The sequence below is a fragment of the Symphalangus syndactylus genome, chromosome 17, assembly GCF_028878055.3.
Source record: "Symphalangus syndactylus isolate Jambi chromosome 17, NHGRI_mSymSyn1-v2.1_pri, whole genome shotgun sequence".
Taxonomy (NCBI): domain Eukaryota; kingdom Metazoa; phylum Chordata; class Mammalia; order Primates; family Hylobatidae; genus Symphalangus; species Symphalangus syndactylus.
In genome coordinates this window covers 66,865,100-66,884,367 of record NC_072439.2, presented here as the reverse complement: position 1 = coordinate 66,884,367, position 19,268 = coordinate 66,865,100, and the positions used below count along the sequence as shown (strand labels likewise).

General features: G+C 39.1%; 1 protein-coding gene across 3 annotated transcripts; it reads left to right on the top strand.

Annotated features, from left to right (window-relative positions):
* Positions 1 to 274: 274 nt before the first annotated feature.
* Positions 275 to 17,942, top strand: SLITRK3 (SLIT and NTRK like family member 3). Of its 3 annotated transcripts, none has more exons than XM_063620422.1 (2): positions 275 to 362; positions 6,112 to 17,942. In XM_063620422.1, exon 2 carries the CDS (start codon positions 6,133 to 6,135, stop codon positions 9,070 to 9,072), a length of 2,940 nt encoding a protein of 979 aa, XP_063476492.1. In that variant the 5' UTR covers positions 275 to 362; positions 6,112 to 6,132; the 3' UTR covers positions 9,073 to 17,942. The 3 variants fall into 3 exon arrangements, with proteins under 3 accessions (XP_063476492.1, XP_063476493.1, XP_063476494.1); XM_063620423.1 differs by lacking the exon at positions 275 to 362 and adding an exon at positions 866 to 1,374; XM_063620424.1 differs by lacking the exon at positions 275 to 362 and adding an exon at positions 1,462 to 1,604.
* The last annotated feature ends 1,326 nt before the right edge of the window (positions 17,943 to 19,268 follow it).

Here is a 19,268-nt window from a genome sequence, read left to right as displayed (position 1 = left end):
GAGAGGGAAAGGGGGACAGCGAGAGCGAGCGAGCGAGAGAGAGAGAGAGGGAGAGAGAGAGAGAGGGAGAGAGAGAGAGATCACTTGCTTCCTTGCTTCCTAAGCCGGGATTTTGCCTGCGATGCGCGGCGAGAGGACTGCGGCGGCTGATTTACACAGTTGGCGCGGAGGAGGGGCCGGGGGTGCGGGGGGGACGCGCTGGCGGAGCTCCGGCGATGGGCTGATCTGGGGGCTCCCGAGCGCCGCTCCCTTGGTGCGCGATTTGGGGGCGGCTGATGGATTTGCATTCAGGTTCCAGCCCTGCGTTTCCTATATTGACTCCTTATACTCGACCTGGCGCTCCAGTTTAGGAGGAGACGTTGGTAAGTAACGTGTAATCCGATTTTAGTTATTTCCTAGGCCATTAAAGTGGCACTTTTAAAGCAGGTCAGTCTTAAAAGATGCCGCCGCCGCTGCCGCCGCGAGCGTCTCCTTGGCCTGAAACGTTCGGCAGTCCCCTCCCCCTCCCACCCCCCTCCCCCGCATCTTCTCCCGCTCGAGAAGTGAGGGTGCTTGAATGGTGAGCGGTCAGGGGACTCACTCTCTGCAAACGGGATCGCTTTACCTTCGTGCTTTGCCTGAGATCTCCCAAATCCAAGTGGAATTTGGTGTGCACAGCCATACTGTGTATTTGTATCTTCTCTCCCTCTCTCCTCCTTTCCCCCCACCTTCGCCGTCTGACCAATGCTGGGATCTGAGATCTAGTCGCCCCCTTCCTGCCTCCTTTCCGCCTCTCCCCACCCTTTTCTTCTCTCATCTACACACCACCCACCCCCACTCCCACCCACCTAAAGGGCAAAGAGCAAAGACACCCTGGAAAAGCAAGGGCTAATTCCATCTTCTCGGATGGCAGGAGGCCTCGGGCAGGGATTGCGCTGTGAGTGACAACCTTTGAGGAAGAGAGAAAAAAAGAAATCCAGAGACTGAGCTCAGGCTCTCGGGAACAACGAAGCTCTCCACTGATCGAGAGCATCGAGATTTTAAATCAAAGGAACCTAGTCCTGGGACACTCACTCTGCTTGCCTGCCTGCCAGCCATCGAGGGCATAGGGAGCTGTGGTCGTGAGCTCCCTGTCGCTGGCATCGCCGCGCTAGGTGCGCGCCCGGCTCTCCCATTGGTATGCAGCGACCATTTCCCTGCAAGTCTCAAAGGTGGAAACATTTAAACGGATTACAAGCGTGATTCCATGGCCTTTCGGAAAGTTGGTGGCCAGAAGACAAGAAGCTACAAGGCTACAGTATGATGGATACAATTCAGCTTCCCAGAGAGTTTGCCCCTCCTGCTGGGAAGCCCCTCGGAGCAAACCTCGGAGATCCTGAGCGCTCTGCACCATAGGTACTCGCCGCCATCCTTTCCTACTTTGCCTAATTGAAACCAGAATTTCTCGTATGTAGGATGTGCATTGTAGAGCACATCGAGTTTGGCCGCGGTATCTTCTGTACGCTCACAGGTGCTAGGGGTTTGTTGCAGTTTTGAATTGGATCAGTTAGGTGTAAGGACGTTGGTGGAAGGAGGGGTACCGGAGACTAACATACCCTCGGACCTCTTTTCTCGGTGAAGACATCGTAAGTAACTCCAACAAATAGGCCAGGTGGCAGAGCGAAGGACCCCTCCCCCAGTGGATTGCTCGCTGGTGTTGTAAGAGGTAGAAGGAAAAAGGCTTGAGCTTTTAATAATTTTCCATTTCTAAACAGACCATTGTGCGTTTCGCCTGACGACAGCGGATTAGAAAAGGATCTATAGAAGGCTCAAAGCTCTTCAGAAAATGAATGATGCAGCATTTTAATTATTTGTTCTAGGGAAGATAGTTTTGCTTCCATATTGGAATATTTAATCTTAGATCTGAAGAGATTAGTGAGCTGTAAGATCCAGCAGTGGGGAGGAGGAAGTGGGAAGGGGGCACAGCGGGGAGAAAGGGCTTCTTGTCCTCCCTCTGGACAAACAAATGGCTGTGGGCGCTCCCAGCAGGACACGGAAAAAACCGGGGCCCCATGGCTCAATATCCCCTAACTTTTGGAGCCCTCCCTATCCTTTAGACGCGCTATCCTGAGCTAAAGGAATGGAAAAAGGTGAGATAGTCTTTAGGACATAGCCCAGGTCCAGAACTTAAGGGGTTTTAGTTCAAGAAAGAACAGAGACTTCATTGCCAAGACAACATTTACCGTCATCTGGAAGCTCAGGGCAGCCTCTGGGTTACCCATCGATTCCATCACATCATGGGTTCCGATAAGACCCGATAAATAGTCACCGCCTCTGCACATTGGGTACCCAAAGTGCTGGGCGGGGGATGGTGGGGAGGGTGCAGGTGCCGGTAGCTGGGGAGGGAGAGGGAATTGCTCTAATTCTGAGCTTAGGCTATGGGTATTGGTTTACTTCTTGGCTAAGACCTATGGGAGCAATAGGGTGAGTTTGGAATATTAAGGGTAGAATGTTAGAAAATTCGGCCCTCCTGCTTACTTAGTGTATGGTGGCATGTTTCTAAAATTAGCTCCTGTCTGCCAGTGGACTCATGTGCGGTCATTTTAAATGCAAAATATCATGGAAATTGCCTTTGACTGACTTTTAAGGAAGACATTGTTAGGTGATTTACCTGTTTTAGAGCAGTAAGAAATTGATATGTAAGCTGTGCTTTGCTCTAAAATGTGCTTTGGTAAAGGGTCCATTAAGGGAAAACCATCTCTACCTACTAACTTTGAGCCCTTGGGCAACTGAGGTTCAGTTTAGTTCTTTAGCAACCAAAAAGCCCCTCCCTTCTCCCCTCCCGGCGAGGAGTTGGTGACAGGATTGGTGTGTGCTGGTGGGGGCAGATGGGGAGCATCCACAGCACACGGGTCCTGTTAATTAGACTCCTTTGCTGCACACTTGGCTCTCCCCAGTTTCCCCACCAAGCTGCATTCATTCCCAGCAGGCAGGACTGTAGTGCTGCCAGCTGAGCCTTAAAAAAATTCCTCTGAGAGCGTTCCTCAACTATCATCTGGTAGTCCCTCTACAATACAATCTTCCTTCAATCACCTCCACCCCCACCCCCCCACTCCCACTACTCCCTAGGATTCACTCCCCGAAAATTTCACGGAGAAATATTTGAGTTTAAAAAATAAGAAAGAAAAAGAAAGAACGGACAAAACCATCCAAATCCTTAAATCCACCCCAATCCCGCGAGGTCTTTCCCGGTGGCAGAATGTGAAATGTACCATTGTTACCCAAGTGGTCTGTATCTCCTTCTAGAGAACTGGCTTGTCTCTGTTTTTAAAAAGGTGGAAGAAAAGAAATACTGTTGAATCCAGGGGATATCAAAGGCTTTGACCTGCAGCACAACAAAAGAATATCTGGTGCAACGGGATCGAAGCAAAATGCAGGAGAAACTCGGTCCAAGTCTTTCAGGCTGTCTGAGCTCTTATCCGGGACACCCAGGCAGAATCAGACAGATTCAGCTTTTCTGCTTTGGGGACCTGGATTTTCCCCCCATCCCTGTCATTGCAGGGAATGGCTGTCCTGCGAAAAAGCTAATTCCGAAGGATAGTCTCACTTTTCAAACCACCTGCACTAGAGAGGAGCTTTGGAAACTAAAGGAGCAAATCATTCAGAGGATGGTTTCCTTGAGAGTTAAAAAAAAGAAAGAAAGAAAGAAAGAAAATGCCTATCCCTGTCCTCCTCCCCCATCTCCACCTTCCCCACCAAAGAAATGTTTCCCATAGGTTGGTCTACTCCCCCTTCTGTCTTGTTTCTTATTTTGCCAATTTGTGTTCTCTACCCCTCTACTTCTTTCCCCTACACACACACACACACACACACATACACACACACACACTCACAACTGTATAGTCAGGGGTTCCTAGTGCTCGCTCCCGAACCCATGCTAAGCGCGTTCCCTTTGGAGCTCATTTTCATGACGTGGAATGCCGGGTTCAGGGATATAGCACATAGATATTTTTAAAGCCGGAGCGAGAGAAGTCTGAGATTCCGCACTGTGATTGAGCCTTCCTTCCTCCCTGCCTCCCTCCTGTGCTTCCTCCCAGTGCCCAATTATGTGCTGTGGGTACCCAAAGAGAGCAGCCACCGCGGCGGCAGCGGCAGGGGCAGCAGAGCTGGAAGCCTGCTGCAGCCCCTTCTCCCTCCTCTATTGAGTGTGCCAAGCGGCAGTTCTGCATCCTAAAGAAGCCCATTGAAGAGCCCATTGCATTCCCAGCACGTCTCAAGCTTGCTGCTTTTTTTTTTTCCTCTTAGTCCCCCCGCCCAACCCCCTTTATCCCTTTTGCTTCAGCAAAGCAAAGCAAAGGGAGGGGGAGGGAAAGAGAGAGAATCCTTAAACTTAAGCTTTTTTTTTTTCTTTTTCTTTTCACGGTTCCATGCTAATAAATAAATAAATAAATAAATTACCAAAAAAAAAAAAAAAAAAAAACCGAAACCCAAAAAAACTCTGGCAAAATAGGTAAGTCCAACACATCTGTAGCCTTTTTTACCTAAACCACAGGGACCTGAAAAACAAGAAAAATATTAAAGATGGGGAAGAAAGAACTTAAGTAGATTTTAATATTTCATGAGGGAAATGGAAGACTAATTGATACTGCAATGTAGCCTTTTCTCTCTCCCTCTTTTTCATTTAATTGTTTTTAATTTTTGAGTATTGTATGTCTGAGGCAGATTTCTCTTTGCTTTCTCACGGTATCTCCTTTCTTTACAGCCTGTAACATTATAGGCAAGTGTAATGTGAAGATTTATTTTTTTCACATTTCCTATAAATTATATCATTGTGTTTTAAGAAGAAGGTTGATGAAATATATTTTTCTGTGTGCTGTCTGTGAGGAAAATATATGCTAGAAACTTTGGTTTATTTTTGTTGATTAAAATCAGCTATTCAATTTTGATTGATATTTTAGTGACTCAGGAAGGACAGTTGTAATAAAACTGAATTATTATCATTTCTGTAAACATTTTCATACACTGATGTTATTAGGCAAGGAAAACGATGCATAGAGGAAGACTATATTATCAGAATAGTGCACTGCATTTGTTTCTTCTGCCTGGAAAAGAATGATATCTTTTTTGAAATGTATTTCATGTGATAGATCATTTATCAGCAGGTAAGAATAGAGGTTTCCACTCTCTCTTGACTTTAACTACCCACCTCCCCTCCAACCAGCCACCTGCTCTTCCAGCTTTTTTACAGAGTTCCTCAGTTGATCTTGAAGGTGCAGATACACATTCCAAACTAAGCTTTGCAAATGTTTTAATTCAGACACTTTCAGACTCAGCATCCTCTAGCTGTCCCTATCTTTAGCTCTGACAATTGCATGGGCATGTTTTTTAGAAGGGCTAATCACTCCTACATGCTTTAAATAGTCAAATGATACAAATATATACAAATTATTTATTAAAGAAGATGACAATAATCTATTCTAGGGCAAGAAGATGTGGACATATAGTGTACATACTGACTATACACTGTAATAAAGCATGTTATGATCATTTCATAAAAATAAATCTTAAGTTTTCCTGAGATGCTGATCATTTTACACATCTCAACATCTGATATTGAGCAATACACTCATACTTTATCACACTAATCAATATAATAATTTTGGAGTATATCATGTCTTTTTAATAGTCAAAACCTATAATTCAAAGAACATATTTTTCCTACCAGAGTTCCAATCAGATTTATTATGAGTATCTTTGATGTCAACATGAGTTTTAACAGGCAAACAGGTGTAATGGCCACATTATTGCCATTATTACTGAATCTGCCTGTGCCTAAAAGGAAGTACGATATACCAGTTCTGTTGTTTGTTATACAGAGGCAGTGCAGGCTGCTTTTGTTCATGCGATATGCAGTTTACCAAGTATGGCTTGGTTCAGGAAAACGTCACTGCATGGTTCAATATTTCAGAGTCTCCTAAGTTTAAAATATAGGACACACTCTAAACATTAAGTATGTTGCTAGCTCATTTTGAGTGTCACTTCAACAATTGCTGAAGTTTTTATATAGCTCTTAAAATGCCCCACATGTAGGAGTCAATTAAAATAGTACATATGACTAAAAGCTAAAAATCTGCATTTTTATTTCTGTTGCAGTTTTGTAATCAACCACCAACGATGAAACCTTCCATAGCTGAGATGCTTCACAGAGGAAGGATGTTGTGGATAATTCTTCTAAGCACAATTGCTCTAGGATGGACTACCCCGATTCCCCTAATAGAGGACTCAGAGGAAATAGATGAGCCCTGTTTTGATCCATGCTACTGTGAAGTTAAAGAAAGCCTCTTTCATATACATTGTGACAGTAAAGGATTTACAAATATTAGTCAGATTACCGAGTTCTGGTCAAGACCTTTTAAACTGTATCTGCAGAGGAATTCTATGAGGAAATTATACACCAACAGTTTTCTTCATTTGAATAATGCTGTGTCTATTAATCTTGGGAACAATGCATTGCAGGACATTCAGACTGGAGCTTTCAATGGTCTTAAGATTTTAAAGAGACTATATCTACATGAAAACAAACTAGATGTCTTCAGAAATGACACCTTCCTTGGCTTGGAAAGTCTAGAATATCTGCAGGCAGATTACAATGTCATTAAACGTATTGAGAGTGGGGCATTTCGCAACCTAAGTAAATTGAGAGTTCTGATTTTAAATGATAATCTCATCCCCATGCTTCCAACCAATTTATTTAAGGCTGTCTCTTTAACCCATTTGGACCTACGTGGAAATAGGTTAAAGGTTCTTTTTTACCGAGGAATGCTAGATCACATTGGCAGAAGCCTGATGGAGCTCCAGCTGGAAGAAAACCCTTGGAACTGTACATGTGAAATTGTACAACTGAAGAGTTGGCTGGAACGCATTCCTTATACTGCCCTGGTGGGAGACATTACCTGTGAGACCCCTTTCCATTTCCATGGAAAGGACCTACGAGAAATCAGGAAGACAGAACTCTGTCCCTTGTTGTCTGACTCTGAGGTAGAGGCTAGTTTGGGAATTCCACATTTGTCATCAAGTAAGGAGAATGCATGGCCAACTAAGCCTTCCTCAATGCTATCCTCTGTTCATTTTACTGCTTCTTCTGTTGAATACAAGTCCTCAAATAAACAGCCTAAGCCCACCAAACAGCCTCGAACACCAAGGCCACCCTCCACCTCCCAAGCTTTATATCCTGGTCCAAACCAGCCTCCCATTGCTCCTTATCAGACCAGACCACCAATCCCCATTATATGCCCCACTGGGTGTACCTGTAATTTGCACATCAATGACCTTGGCTTGACTGTCAACTGCAAAGAGCGAGGATTTAATAACATTTCTGAACTTCTTCCAAGGCCCCTGAATGCCAAGAAACTGTATCTGAGTAGCAATCTGATTCAGAAAATATACCGTTCTGATTTTTGGAATTTTTCTTCCTTGGATCTCTTGCATCTGGGGAACAATCGTATTTCCTATGTCCAAGATGGGGCCTTTATCAACTTGCCCAACTTAAAGAGCCTCTTCCTTAATGGCAACGATATAGAGAAGCTGACACCAGGCATGTTCCGAGGCCTACAGAGTTTGCACTACTTGTACTTTGAGTTCAATGTCATCCGGGAAATCCAGCCTGCAGCCTTCAGCCTCATGCCCAACTTGAAGCTGCTATTCCTCAATAATAACTTACTGAGGACCCTGCCAACAGACGCCTTTGCAGGCACATCCTTGGCCCGGCTCAACCTGAGGAAGAACTACTTCCTCTATCTTCCTGTGGCTGGTGTCCTGGAACACTTGAATGCCATTGTCCAGATAGACCTCAATGAGAATCCTTGGGACTGCACTTGTGACCTGGTCCCCTTTAAACAGTGGATCGAAACCATCAGCTCAGTCAGTGTGGTTGGTGATGTGCTTTGCAGGAGCCCTGAGAACCTCACGCACCGTGATGTGCGCACTATTGAGCTGGAAGTTCTTTGCCCAGAGATGCTGCACGTTGCACCAGCTGGAGCATCCCCAGCCCAGCCTGGAGATTCTCACCTTATTGGGGCACCAACCAGTGCATCACCTTATGAGTTTTCTCCTCCTGGGGGCCCTGTGCCACTTTCTGTGTTAATTCTCAGCCTGCTTGTTCTGTTTTTCTCAGCGGTCTTTGTTGCTGCAGGCCTCTTTGCCTACGTGCTCCGACGGCGTCGAAAGAAGCTGCCCTTCAGAAGCAAGCGGCAGGAAGGTGTGGACCTTACTGGCATCCAAATGCAATGCCACCGGCTGTTTGAGGATGGTGGAGGTGGTGGTGGCGGAAGTGGGGGTGGAGGTCGACCAACTCTTTCCTCTCCAGAGAAGGCCCCTCCCGTGGGTCATGTGTATGAGTACATCCCCCACCCAGTTACCCAAATGTGCAACAACCCCATCTACAAGCCTCGTGAGGAGGAGGAGGTGGCTGTTTCATCAGCCCAAGAAGCAGGGAGTGCCGAATGTGGAGGTCCAGGGACACAACCACCGGGAATGGGTGAGGCTCTCCTAGGAAGTGAGCAGTTTGCTGAGACACCCAAGGAGAACCATAGTAACTACCGGACCTTGCTGGAAAAAGAGAAGGAGTGGGCCCTAGCAGTGTCCAGCTCCCAGCTTAACACCATAGTGACGGTGAATCACCATCACCCTCACCCTCACCACCCAGCAGTTGGTGGGGTTTCAGGAGTAGTTGGGGGAACTGGGGGAGACTTGGCAGGGTTCCGCCACCATGAGAAAAATGGTGGGGTGGTGCTGTTTCCTCCTGGGGGAGGCTGTGGTGGTGGCAGTATGCTACTAGATCGAGAGAGGCCACAGCCTGCCCCCTGCACAGTGGGATTTGTGGACTGTCTCTATGGAACAGTGCCCAAATTAAAGGAACTGCACGTGCACCCTCCTGGCATGCAATACCCAGACTTACAGCAGGATGCCAGGCTCAAAGAAACCCTTCTCTTCTCGGCTGGAAAGGGCTTCACAGACCACCAAACCCAAAAAAGTGATTACCTCGAGTTAAGGGCCAAACTTCAAACCAAGCCGGATTACCTCGAAGTCCTGGAGAAGACAACATATAGGTTCTAACAGAGAGAAGAAAATATATTAGTGCTTTTTTTTTTCCAAAAGAAAAGGAAAATAAAAGAAATATATCCCTTGCTCCCTTTACACTTGTCCCAATAACTCCATCCTCACGATCTTCCCTACCCTGAACAAAACTAAAACCGCATGATAACTAGAGAATACAGATGTATGCTCTCCCCTCTCAGATGCGATTTGGAGGAAGGGCCATACTCAGATCATTAATCAATGAAGTGCCTTCGCAGACTTTTGCCAGCAAATGTTATCATTATTTTTTTATACTGAAACTTGAGACTTTGACTGTGCCATGTATAAGGTATACTGGGGATCATTGTATGGATCCTAATTAAGTAAAATTCAATGTGTCTTTTTATTTTCAGTAACTATTTTTTTTTTAGTTGTAGTTTTGATTTAAAGGGAGGGGGAAACAGGTTGACATTTGTTATTTGTGGCTTTCTTTCTTCTCATCATGGCACAGATTCTGTACATGTATTAACAATGCAGTTTGCTGCATGCCTGGAAACTGCAAGACGGGGAGGGAGGGGGCGGGTCTTGCTCGAATGTTCTCACTCACTATCTTGTGTCTCATACACATACCCATCTGCAGACCGTGGTCCCTAAACCTGCAGTTTCTTCCTGCTGGTGTGGGTACACACACACACACACACACACACACACACACACTCCATACCATTTCCATTCAACCCAATCTGCTTAGTTCGGGTTTGATCCATTTTTCTCCTCTCCATAGTTCTACTACCCTTCACTGCTAGTGTACAGCTCACAGCATCTCTCCTACCACCCTGGGAAAAGTCACATTCTAGGCTGGATTCTACTGAAGTGGAGGCCTGGTGGTTTAACAGCCGAAGACATGCGCCTAGGGATGAGCACCTTCTTTGTGACACTTCATCCTGATGCCAAGATTTTTTGGAGAACATCTGCACTTTCTTATATATATATATAATATTAAAAAAAGCAACTGGGTATATATCACTAACAGCTTTGTAGGAAGCACTTTTAATGTTTTCTCTCTCACACACAAAGATTCAAAAGAAATGTGCATATATTTATTCTGTAATTTCAGTGATTATAAATTGTAAAGGTAATGTTTAATCATTGTATAGTGATTATGCGTCTGGTATAGCTTTCCTAATAAAAAGTTTTTGAAAAACATAATACATTATATATAGAGGATACAAAGCTTGAACCTTAAACTCCAGCTATGCCATGCCTTTTGTGCTCCCATTTTAAAAAATGGTTTCTTTTACTTGTTACATAGAAAGTAATTTATTAACGGGTTTGATGCACTGTGATGTTGATAAATCTTATATCCCACCATCTCTAGTCCAAACCAGGCTATAATTGAGACTTAAAATGTGACTTACGGTTTACTTTTTTTCCTTGAATTATGAATTTCAATCTTAGTAACCAATGACGCACTGTTTCCTAGGCAAGATGCAAAGGGGAGAAAATAAAGTAACTAGATCGCTAAGAAGTACAGGATTAATTAGGAGAAGGTAATCAAGGATCCATACATCTTAAGATAATAAATGAGATAAAGAAATCGGAAAGTAAAATTGCTATTGTTTTTAAAATATGTAGTCCAATTACATGCACACCCTCACACACTCACACGCTTCCACACACACCCACACAACCCAATAAATATCAAAGGCCTTGGAGCCAATTTAGATGGCCAGAATCCTGTGAAAGCTGTCACTTATATTTGGCTACCATTCTCCAACCACTTACAGCTACTGGCCCCAATAACGCTTGAATTAAATCAGAGGATGCTGAATGAGTTTTTCGTCATATGACATTCAAATTATGTTGAACAATTAACCTGACAACAAGCCAAGTTTAGATCCATTTATATGTGAGCGAAACCAAAGAATATTGGATTTTTATGGTGCCGGTATCAAATTGGTGGAGGAAACTTAAGAAAACAGACCTATGAGGCAGGCACTTATCTAAGTAGGCCATTAGAGGGCAGCAGAGCTCCAGAGATTCACAGACCCAGGACCTGCAGAACTGTGCAGTGAGGTCAGTGTTCTCTGCTAGGGTTTCCTCAAAGTGCCCATAGTAGGAATTATCATTACATGTTGAATGTAATTCATCACAAGTCACTGAAGCCTTACATCACAATTTTTTTCCACAAAAAGAGAATGAGTCTAGCAGCTTCTGAAGGTATGTGACTACAACAGCACGAAGGCATTGTAGTAACAAAATGAAAAGCCCCACGAATGTCTACAAGAATATGTTTATATTTCTCTTGATTAGTTATATAGAAATATCAGCATAGGTATGCATAAAAATAAAAAAGACAAGTATATACATATAAAATTGCAGTTCTGGGGCACTTGACATGTTTCTATAACTTTTATGCTCAATTATTTGAATATAATTTGGAATTATTTTAAAAGAAAAAAGCCCATGAACATCATTCACTTTATCTGTCTGTGTAATGTTGAAATGAAGCTCTTATGCAGAAGAGTCAGGCCCATTATTAAATAAGTGTCATTCTTCTTTTTTGTTTTATCTTCTCCTTTTCTTTCTTGTTTTCTTTTTTTACTTTCCCACAAATCACCTTTCTTCTGGTTATCCCACCTCCTTTATTCTTTCTAATCATCTGTCTCTTTTTTTTAAGGTACATAAAACCAATATTACACTTTAAGTGTTTTAAAACCCAAATTATAGAGTGTCTCTGAACTAGCAATTTATCATACTTCCATTCCTCCTAATCAAATGGTTTGGGGAATAATAGAAAGCATATGCATAGTAAAAACTTAAAAATGCAAAGCTAGGTGCTTCAGATAATGGTCCTCATTTCCTTAATGACCATGCACATATTCATAACACAGCATATTATACAAATCAAGTTAAAGTACAATCTCAAAAGACCCTGGTGCTTTCAACGTTTGAAAAATGAGTGTCCATAAACGATATCAAATCACAGTATAACTTGATAACTATAACGTTTATATTTCACTTATTAAATATAGAAAGTAAGACTGTTTGGTCTTAAATATAGGTGGTACTTTCACCCTTGAATGAGAAATAAATTTATTTATTTAGTAAAAATAAATTTATATGAGAATGGAATTTTGTATTTAAGGGAATAGTTTTTTGCTTTTATGAAATTTTCTACTCCCTGGTTAGGACATTTATTTTTGCTGTGCATTAAAATTACCTAAGTTAGCTTCAATATATAATACCAGATCTGTTTTCATTAAACACGATGGATATTAATGTAGGTACTATGATTATAATATGTTTTATGTTTTTGCTGCAGTAAAATATTTATTTTTAAGAAAAAGTTAGATTACTAATTCACTTCATTGTGATGACTAACTTGACTGAAGCAGACCCAGTTCTGGCAGATATTTGCTATTATTCATTGCTATTTTTATTACTAAGTATAGTAATAATATTTAGAAATAATAAAAATATTGTAATATCTCTTAAACTATAAGAGGATTAGTGAGAAATAATTGGAAACAAACTATTAGTTTAATTCAAGAACAGTTTTAACATCATGTTATACATCATATGTGGTATTATTTATGTAGATGTTTTTATATTTTTATTTAGAATGCTATATTATTTTGTGTAATTGAAAATACTTAAAAATAAGGATGATGAACACTATAATTTTAATAAAGTTTAGACGGAGGGAATCGAAAGGAAAATTTAATGACTGAGCTTGAAGATTTCTTTTTAAACCTGGCAGTATTACTTTAAACCCTTGATATTTGAAAAGAATACGTTTAGGATTATGAAAATTTATAATGCAATTATAGAACAAAAGAACTTTAACCATCGCAACACATTATTTTGATTCACTTAGTGAAAATTCATTATTTGTACAGTCCTGTCCTTTTGCAATTATGTTGCCTAGACCAATAAATGTTACACTTTTGTGAAATGGCTATGACAAAGGAAGCATTAATGAAATGCTACACAAAATTTGAGAAATATGACTATAATAAGTGAAGATAATGTGAGAGGAAGTGATAATCAACAGACACTCCATCTTAAGTGATTTGAGCTAGTTTCATTTGAACTTAGACATTTATAACTTACACTTAGCTCAAAATTTTCCACTGAATATTCAGGTGAACAGAACACAAATAAGTATCACTAAAATCACCGTATTCACTTCAATAATACTATGTTCTGTTTAATATGCTATAGGCCTTTTAAAAGTAATAGGAGCAATAACACATGTGTAATTGGGCCATTGTGTGTGTGTGTGTATATATATATAGTACTATTATATATGTATATACATTGTATATACATGTATATAGTTTATATATGCTGAATTTTACTTATATGTAAATTACACATTTTTATTACATGTATAACAATTTCTGTTTTATGCATTTATTTTTCTTGCTTCTGTCTAGCCACCATCCAAGAGAAGCTGGATGAAATTATGAGTCTTCACTTTCGGAATATTCACATGTAAAAAGTAACACTGTAATTAATATTTCTGAATTTAAAAGTTATTTTATCTTCCAATTTGTTTCATTTTGTTATTTAAATCATAGGGGATACATTTCAGTGAGATTGCGATTTATTTTAAGTCTTCAGCATATAGGAACTAATTTCTTCATATAAGTATGCAACATAAGTCTAATAAAAAGCAAGTACTTATTTTTCCATTTTTCTATTTATAGAATAAATTTTACAGGTAAAAACAATTTTAGTAACTTCATTAATTAGACAAGACCTTTTAAATTTATCTAGGTCTGTAGGAAAAGTGAGATCTTAAGGTGAAATATAAGAGAAGTAAGGTCCAGTTTAAGACATCCAATCTCCGGTTTTACTTTTAAAATATCATCCTTAAATTAAAATGTTTGATAGTAGTAGTAACAATAATAAACAAATATTACCATCTTTAGTTTGCTTATAGGGAATCTGAATTGAAGGGACATAATTTTTATATGGAGAAATAAGTGTATACCAGGGGTTAGTAGTTGTGAAGAGGCAACATGCTATGGCCATCTTCTTTAATTTTGGTAATTTTTACTCCTGATACTACAAATTCTTGAGAAAATGTATTTTTTTATTGCACTTACATAGATGATTTTTTACATTAAAAAATTCTAATAGAAAATAATTCTTGTGGTGGATTTCAAAGACATACAGCCCAAAGGTATCATAATAAATTTACAGTTCGACCCAAACCAACTCCTACAGTACCATTAAACTTTAAAACCCAATGAATGTTAGTAAAAAGAAGCCTTTCTTCTTCACCACCCAGTAACAGAAAGGCTGAGCATGCCTAATTAAATGTTTCTTGGCCGAGCACGGTGGCTCACGCCTGTAATCTCAGGCCGAGGTGGGCGGATCATGAGGTCAGGAAATTGAGACCATCCTGGCTAACACGGTGAAACCCCGTCTCTACTAAAAATACAAAAAATTAGCCTGGCGTGGTGGTGGGAGCCTGTAGTCCCAGCTACTTGGGAGGCTGAGGCAGCAGAATGCTGTGAACCCGGGAGGAGGAGCTTGCAGTGAGCCGAGATTGCGCCACTGCACTCCAGCCTGGGCAACAGAGTCAGACTCTGTCTCAAAAGAAAAAAGTTTCTTTAGTATATTTAGTCTATCTACTTACCAATAAGAAGTACAATGGATTGATGAGTTTGCAATGTATTAAACTGTATCAAAATCAAACAAATTGTATTAAGAAGAATGTGCCATTGACTTAGATAAAAACAAACATGAATGCTTTATTTTGATTCAATTATAGTAATTGGGAGATTGTTCTCTTGATAATGAAAGGTATTCTATTACCTATATTACAGTGTGTTATATGTGAAGAAAGAGCTTTTGTGTTTCTGATACATTTTGCAAAGAACTTGTAGATTTAGGGTCTTTTTGAATGATGAAACACTACATAATCATTTTTGGTAGCTTTGAAACAAGAGCATAACTTCCCTAAACCTGGGCATGTCAAAGTTAGCTCTGAAAAAAAAAGATGTTGAAAGAAAGATATCACCTGATTGTGCGGAGAGATGGAAAGAAGTTCTGTTCTTCCTGCAGAACTCATTGCTTTCACTATTCCTGACATCCATGCTTCTACTTCTGTTTCTGACTCAGTGCCAAGATATTCTTATGACTAAGGGCATATGCATTGAGCTTAAATCAGGTGTCAAAGCAAGATCAGAGATTGATGACAATTCTTACACCCAGTAACATAATGCCCGATTTACTTATTTTTGTACCTAGGCTGAGAAGATAATTCAACATATGTCCCCTGATTGTGATATCATTCATAAGTCTGATGAAAAAAGTCAGAACCTATAGTAAAACTATAACTACATCTGGAAATTGACAGAATCAGTTAAGTGTTTTAAAAATATGAAAATCATCTTGAAAACCTTAAAACCTTGCCTTTCCTCTTCTGAAATGCTCTTTATCTTTGCCGTGACATCCAAAATATTGGGTTCATTAAAGCTACTAGAATCCACATATTGTTCCTACTTTTATCTACAGTGTAAACTTTTGACTATTCAGATGTTATGTGGCCACACAGAATTCTAAGGGTTTTTTTTTTTCCTTCAGAATTCTGGCAAAACAATTTATCTCAAGATACTTTTCTTTTCGGTATGTGGTAACAAACTTTACAGTAAAAACAAGCCCATCAAAGATGTAAAGTATTAACAGATCCTGTAATTTTTTTAATAGAAAACCTTAAGGTTTATCTAAATTCAATCTTTTATGTGTATTAAAGTGAGTTGGATTTTTTTTCCCCTACATGTTCTCTGCTTAACCAAATTTGAATTCAAAATTGAAATCTGTTCCTCTGTTTCCTAACTGACCCTTCATTTGTTGTTTTACTTTTTTAGCTGGCAATTTTAAAAGTAGGTAGAGAAAAATGTTAACTCCAGGTATAAGTATGAAATCTGTCTGTGGAATAACCAGGCCCATCAATCTTTCACTTTTTCTTTAGGAAATCTCCAACAAAAAGGACAATGGAAAGATGGGGGTAAAATGAAAATGTCCTCTTTCTGAAGACCTTTTGATAAAGGCTTAATGGAGAAAGTTTGAACTAGATTTTTGTATTAACTTTTAAGTGTCCTATCTTCGGAAGAGTTTAAATCCCACAGTTGGTTTACTAAGCCACTTCAATTAGCATTTGTTAACAAATTCACTGAAAATCAAACCTTAATGATAACTAAATTATAATTAAAAGTAAATATTAATGCAAAAAATCACTAGGATGAACTGAGGTAATGATATTAAAACATTTAGATTAGGTCATGGTACATATGTGTAAAATAAATGAGGAGGTCTTTTTTCCTCTTTTAAATAGTAATAGCTTCTTGTGTACAAACAAGAACTCCTCATTGCCTGCTAGTTAAATTTTTGGGCCATTTTAACATAACTGTCCTTAGCCCATTATGAGAATGTATTTAAGAAACACAACCAATTATTAATATTTTTAAGAAAACTTAATTATGTATTAAAGTTATTATAATTTATTATGTAACGTTTCAGAGCAATGACTATTTCAGAGCCAAATATACATAGTTTAAAGTATTTTTGCTAACTATAATATTGCTCCCCCCTTTTATTTTTATGATTTGGATTTTAACAGTATAAATGATAATGACATTGCATTTTAATTTAGATCTTATACTCTTCTCTCTTTATAAATGTGGATTAACATAAGTGAACATTGCTCAAATGAATTCTGGATATATTATATATATACATGTACACACACACACACATAATGCATATATATGTGGACACCATCTACTAACATCTTTATGAAACAAATGACAGTTTACGTACCGCATTATTGCACAGATGTAGTTTTTAATAAAGGCTTAAATTTAAGGTTCAAAATAGGGTAAGATGTGGTGTGGAATGTTGAACAGTATATAAAACTGTAGTTGGTAATATTTTATTTGTTAAATGAATCAGGCTTGAGTTTGACGCTTACTCACTTCTCATGCTAATTTAAACATGGCTACCCAGTTATGAGATACACCTTTTACTACTCCTATCCCATTTCAAAAATATATATGAGCATTTCCATAAATCATTGTGTCCTAACTCAAAGCAGGTAGCATGGAGATATTGGTTCTGTGGAACTTTTCTTCAAACTGCAATCTGCCTTTCCTAACTGCAACATGCACAGATCTGCCCTTATATCCACTGCAAGGGACATCACAGAAAAATGGAAAGAAATGTAGCAAACAGAACATGAAGAGAGAGAGAAGATAATGTGTAATCAGCTGGGGAAAGACTTCTGAGGTAATTCTCATATGCCTGCTCATCAGCCACCATTTTGAGAACTATTACTCTCAGCAAATATCTTACCAAGCAAATACTTTATCTTTCAGAATATGCAGTTTGTTTATTCCCGTGTTTGTACAAATTACTGTGGTTATTCTTTTATCTCCTGAAAATACACATCTTTCATGGGTATCAAAATTCAGTTTCAAATTCCCTTCATGCAGTAGGCCTCTATTGATACAGTAAACTAAATTTTGACTATTCTCTCAAATACTCCTGCACACAATTTACTTTATGCTGATTTGAGTATGTTGGAATATTTTACCCTAAGTGTCCTTTAGTCATTTTGCCTATTGGTGCCAAGAATTCTGGCTTTTCAATTATATTGTAAGCACTTGAGAGCACAGATTGTTTTCAATCTTTTGTAGCCCAGTGTCTAGGACCATATTTTGCACAGATAAGGGCAATACATTCTGATCAAACTTCTGAGTTTTGTGAATCTTTTCCTGTTTCTAGAATAGCCACATTACTACCTTTCTTCCCATTATTTCCAACACAGAGCCTGGGTAACAATAAACACTAAATAAGTATTTGTTGAATAAATGAATGGACAGAGTTTTAAATATGTGTGGCCTATGGATTCTTGCAAAAGTTGAAAGTCCTGTGTATGTAACCCAGAGAAATGATGAAAAGGAATGGAGTTTGGAGTGTAAGAGAGGTGGTAAGAAATGTGACAGTATGAGAAATGACTTCTTTTACTTTTCTTAAATTTGATTATTGGCAATATACGTGCTGTTTAAATAAGCAATATACATGCTGACTAAACAAAGAAGGCAGAGGAAAATGAGTAATATGAGTATGTCTCCAAGGAGAAACTAGGGGAAGAAAGGAGGAAGGAAGAAAGGGAGGGAGGGAGGGAAGTAGGGAGGGAGGGGAAGAGCTATAAAATGTATTCATGTGCTCCTCAGCAGTAGACAAAGCACAGAAAGGAGCATAGCCAATACTATTCAGATGCGGTGTTAGAAAGCTTTTGCTCAGTTGTTTAAATGTTTACAAATAAGAGCAATAATTTAGTGGGCTCTATTGATGTATTATTTGTTATCATTGCTTAACAACAGGTTCTACCACTTCACTGCAAATTTTACTAGAATGTTAATCCAGCCAAGATTATTAAAATAAAACAGGGTATATATAAAAGTATTACACATACTGCCTTCCTTTAAAAAGAAGAGCAGTTTAAATATATTTTTATCTGTTCTATACAAGACAAATGTATAATAATTGACACTTGGAGTGTCAGGATTTGTGTAGTTATATTCCTTTCAGTTCTAACTCTGTTGTGGAGGAAGGTGAGGAGTAATTAGATTATGAACAAAGGATTGCAGATACTCATACAAATTAATATATGAAATATATTTCTGCCTTGTAGGATCCAAATTTTAATGCATGTCAAACTGCATTTTCACTTAGGTAATGTGAGGCCTTACAAAGAGAAGAAAATGCATCTGTATTATTATTAAACTTTGATTCTTGAAATGCTATGATCACATTCTCTTCTAGCTTACTGAAAATATATAGTAATCAACCAGAGTTTAATTGATGGTAAATTTATCCCAAAAAGAAATATTTAAGGCAGTTGTAAGAACAAAGATATGCTTTATACAATAAACTGAAGGTAAATATTTTTATTAAAGATATGAATATCCATATAAAAATTCAGAGTGCTTTTTGGGTCTGGAAGTTTGGCACTTTATTCCTACACCTTAGTTGTCTTGAATATTTGACTTTGTGTTGAAATTGTATATTTTTATTGTCATTTTATATTGTCCTTGAAATATGCTTGTGTTTGAATTCTAATCTTATTAGGGAAAAAATAATTCTAAACTTCATATTTACATTTTTAATGCATTTAGAGTCTAATTTAATTATTTTAGAAGTTATTTTGCAAA

What these genes read in the sequence shown, in the direction of transcription:
- SLITRK3 (XM_063620422.1), top strand. Translation starts at nt 6,133, where the DNA reads ATGAAACCTTCCATAGCTGAGATGCTTCACAGAGGAAGGATGTTGTGG.